The 4,555-nt window shown below is 46.0% G+C and overlaps 1 protein-coding gene across 1 annotated transcript in view; it reads left to right on the forward strand.

Moving 5' to 3' along the window:
* Window positions 1-4,555, forward strand: part of LOC127916639 (rhodopsin kinase GRK1-like) — a 19,987-nt gene that overhangs the window by 5,060 nt on the left and 10,372 nt on the right. The window contains exons 5-6 of the mRNA XM_052498952.1: window positions 1,106-1,230; window positions 3,098-3,316. Coding sequence (XP_052354912.1) covers window positions 1,106-1,230; window positions 3,098-3,316 — 344 coding nt within the window. The remainder of the gene's footprint in view (window positions 1-1,105; window positions 1,231-3,097; window positions 3,317-4,555) is intronic.

The raw sequence follows: 4,555 nt of genomic DNA on the forward strand, positions 1-4,555 counted from the left end.
CAACTCACTGTAGTGTCCCTGACAACTCACTGTGGTGTCCCTGACAACTCACTGTGGTGTCCCTGACAACTCACTATAGTGTCCCTGACAACTCACTGTTCTGTCCCTGACAACTCACTGTAGTGTCCCTGACAACTCACTGTAGTGTCCCTGACAACTCACTGTAGTGTCCCTGACAACTCACTGTTCTGTCCCTGACAACTCACTGTAGTGTCCCTGACAACTCACTGTACTGTCCCTGACAACTCACTGTAGTGTCCCTGACAACTCACTGTACTGTCCCTGACAACTCACTGTAGTGTCCCTGACAACTCACTGTGGTGTCCCTGACAACTCACTATAGTGTCCCTGACAACTCACTGTAGTGTCCCTGACAACTCACTGTGGTGTCCCTGACAACTCACTGTAGTGTCCCTGACAACTCACTGTGGTGTCCCTGACAACTCACTATAGTGTCCCTGACAACTCACTGTAGTGTCCCTGACAACTCACTGTAGTGTCCCTGACAACTCACTGTAGTGTCCCTGACAACTCACTGTGGTGTCCCTGACAACTCACTATAGTGTCCCTGACAACTCACTGTTCTGTCCCTGACAACTCACTATACTGTCCCTGGCAACTCACTGTACTGTCCCTGACATGACACACTGCTGTAACCACTTACTGTACCTGTCCCCTCCTCTCTCTATCACACCTGTCCTCACCTGTCCTCTCCCCTCTCTAGCCCCCCTGTCTTTACCTGTCCTTTCCCCTCTCTATCCTACCTGTCCTTACCTGTCCTCTCCCCTCTCTATCACACCTGCCTTTACCTGTCCTCTTCCCTCTCTATCCCACCTGTCTTTACCTGTCCTCTCCCCTCTCTATCCCACCTGTCTTTACCTATCCCCTCTCTATTATACCTGCACTCACTTATGTCCTCTCCCTTCTCTAGACACCTTTACCTAACTGTCCCCTCTCCTCTCTATCTCACCGGTCCTTACTTCCCTGGCATGAAGCATAAAGTGGGGGCCAATAGTAGATGCCTATATACTGTATATCGGGTATAGGGTGCCGTTTGAGACGTAGACAGAGGACACTACTGTTCCCTTTGACCTCTTCCCGGCAGGGTTCATGGCCCCAGAGCTGCTGAAAGGGGAGGAGTATGACTGGTCAGTGGACTACTTCACCCTTGGGGTCACGCTGTATGAGTTCATCGCTGCCAAGGGACCTTTCAGAACCCGAGGAGAGAAGGTGACTTCTACCTTTCTCTCTTCCATCTCTTCTTCTCCCTCCTGTCCTCTTCTCCTTCCTCTCTTCCATCTCTTCTTCTCCCTCCTGTCCTCTTCTCCCTTCCTCTCTTCCATCTCTTCTTCTCCCTCCTGTCCTCTTCTCCCTTCCTCTCTTCCATCTCTTCTTCTCCCTCCTGTCCTCTTCTCCCTTCCTCTCTTCCATCTCTTCTTCTCCCTCCTGTCCTCTTCTCCCTTCCTCTCTTCCATCTCTTCTTCTCCCTCCTGTCCTCTTCTCCCCTCCTCTCTTCCATCTCTTCTTCTCCCCATCTCTTCTTCTCCCTCCTGTCCTCTTCTACCTTCCATCTCTTCTTCTCCCTCCTGTCCTCTTCTACCTTCCTCTCTTCCATTTCTTCTTCTCCCTCCTGTCCTCTTCTACCTTCCTCTCTTCCATTTCTTCTTCTCCCTCCTGTCCTCTTCTACCTTCCTCTCTTCCATCTCTTCTTCTCCCTCCTGTCCTCTTCTCCCTTCCTCTCTTCCATCTCTTCTTCTCCCTCCTGTCCTCTTCTCCCCCTTCCTCCTTCCATCTCTTCTTCTCCCTCCCTGTCCTCTTCTCCCCTCTTCCTCTCTTCCATATCTTCTTCTCCCTCCTGTCCTCTTCTCTCTTCCTCTCTTCCATCTCTTCTTCTCCCTCCTGTCCTCTTCTCCTTCCTCTCTTCCATCTCTTCTTCTCCCTCCTGTCCTCTTCTACCTTCCTCTCTTCCATCTCTTCTTCTCCCTCCTGTCCTCTTCTACCTTCCTCTCTTCCATCTCTTCTTCTCCCTCCTGTCCTCTTCTCCCTTCCTCTCTTCCATCTCTTCTTCTCCCTCCTGTCCTCTTCTCCCTTCCTCTCTTCCATCTCTTCTTCTCCCTCCTGTCCTCTTCTCCCTTCCTCTCTTCCATCTCTTCTTCTCCCTCCTGTCCTCTTCTCCCTTCCTCTCTTCCATCTCTTCTTCTCCCTCCTGTCCTCTTCTCCCTTCCTCTCTTCCATCTCTTCTTCTCCCTCCTGTCCTCTTCTCCCTTCCTCTCTTCCATCTCTTCTTCTCCCTCCTGTCCTCTTCTCCCTTCCTCTCTTCCATCTCTTCTTCTCCCTCCTGTCCTCTTTCCTCCTTCCATCTTCCTTCTCCTGTCCTCTTTCCTCTCTTCCATCCCTTCTCCCTCCTGGCCTCTCTCTCTCTCTCCATCTCTCTCCCTCCTCTCTCTCTCTCTCTCTCTCTCCCTGTCCTCTCTCTCTCCTCCTCTCTTCTCTCTTCCTCCCTATCCTCTCTCTACTGTACATTCTCTCTCCTTCTGTCCCTCTCTCTTCTTCTCTCTCTCTCTTCTTCTCTCTCTCTCTCTCTCTCTCTCTCTCTCTCTCTCTCTCTCTCTCTCTCTCTCTCTCTCTCTCTCTCTCTCTCACTCTCTCTCTCTTTATCTCTCTCTCTCTCTCTCTCTCTCTCTCTCTCTCTCTCTCTCTCTCTCTCTCTCTCTCTCTCTCTCTCTCTGTGTGTTTCTCTCTCTCTCTCTCTGTCTCTCTCTTGCTTTCTTCAGTCACAGCTCACCTCTGTCTACCTCCGTTCCAAATGGTCTCCTATTCCATATGAAGTGCACTACTTTAGACCAGAGCCCTATGGTCCCTGGTCAACAGTAGTGCACTAAACAGGGAATATTGTGCCATGTGTGATGCACACAGAGGCTTTACAGAGGTAACGCTAATGAATTATGTACTGGGTGGGGCTGGTCAGGTGTAACCTAACCTAGGGCTAACACATAGAGTTAGTTAGAGGGCATGAAGAGGTACATAGAGGAACATTGACATAGAGGTTTGGATAGGTGCGCCTTCTGTCCAACTCTATGGGCTGTCATCCATTCAGGTGGAGAACAAAGTAGTGAAGAAGAGGATTCTGAACGACCCCGTGGCCTATCCGGAGAAGTTCAGTGAGAAAGCCAAGTCCATCTGCGAGGCGCTGCTGTGCAAGACGGTGGACCAGAGGCTGGGCTTCAAGAACGGGTCCTGCGACGAGCTCCGAGCGCACCCCTTCTTCAGCGAACTCAACTGGATGAAACTGAACGAAGGTGCGGCCTGCATCACTGTCCAAAATGGCACCCTATAATCTGTTGGCCCTGGTCTAAAGTAGTGCACTATATAGGGTCCTGGTCTAAAGTAGTGCACTATATAGGGTCCTGGTCTGAAGTAGTGTACTATATAGGGTCCTGGTCTAAAGTAGTAACCAATATACACACACCCAATATATACACATTACCAAATATACACATTACCCTATATACACACACCCAATATATACACATTACCCAATATACACACATTACCCAATATACACACATTACCCAATATACACACATTACCCAATATATACACATTAACCAATATACACACATTACCCAATATACACACATTACCCAATATACACATTACCCAATATACACACATTACCCAATATACACACATTACCCAATGTATATATACACTTTAACAATATACACCAAATATATACACATTACCCAATATATACACATTACCCAATATATACACATTAACCAATATACACACATTGCCCAATATACACACATTACCCAATATACACACATTACCCAATATATACACATTAACCAATATACACACATTACCCAATATACACACACCCAATATATACACATTACCCAATATACACACATTACCCAATATATACACATTACCCAATATACACACATTACCCAATATACACACATTACCCAATATACACACATTACCCAATATACACATTACCCAATATATACACATTAACCAATATACACACATTACCCAATATATACACATTACCCAATATACACACATTACCCAATATACACACATTACCCAATATACACACATTACCCAATATATACACATTAACCAATATACACACATTACCCAATATACACACATTACCCAATATACACACATTACCCAATATACACACATTACCCAATATACACACATTACCCAATATACACACATTACCCAATATATACACATTAACCAATATACACACATTACCCAATATACACATTACCCAATATATACACATTAACCAATATACACACATTACCCAATATACACACATTACCCAATATATACACATTACCCAATATACACACATTACCCAATATACACACATTACCCAATATACACACATTACCCAATATACACACATTACCCAATATACACATTACCCAATATACACACATTACCCAATATACACACATACACACATTACCCAATATACACACATTACCCAATATACACACATTACCCAATATATCCTTTGATT

The sequence above is a fragment of the Oncorhynchus keta genome, chromosome 37 (assembly GCF_023373465.1).
Source record: "Oncorhynchus keta strain PuntledgeMale-10-30-2019 chromosome 37, Oket_V2, whole genome shotgun sequence".
Lineage (NCBI taxonomy): Eukaryota > Metazoa > Chordata > Actinopteri > Salmoniformes > Salmonidae > Oncorhynchus > Oncorhynchus keta.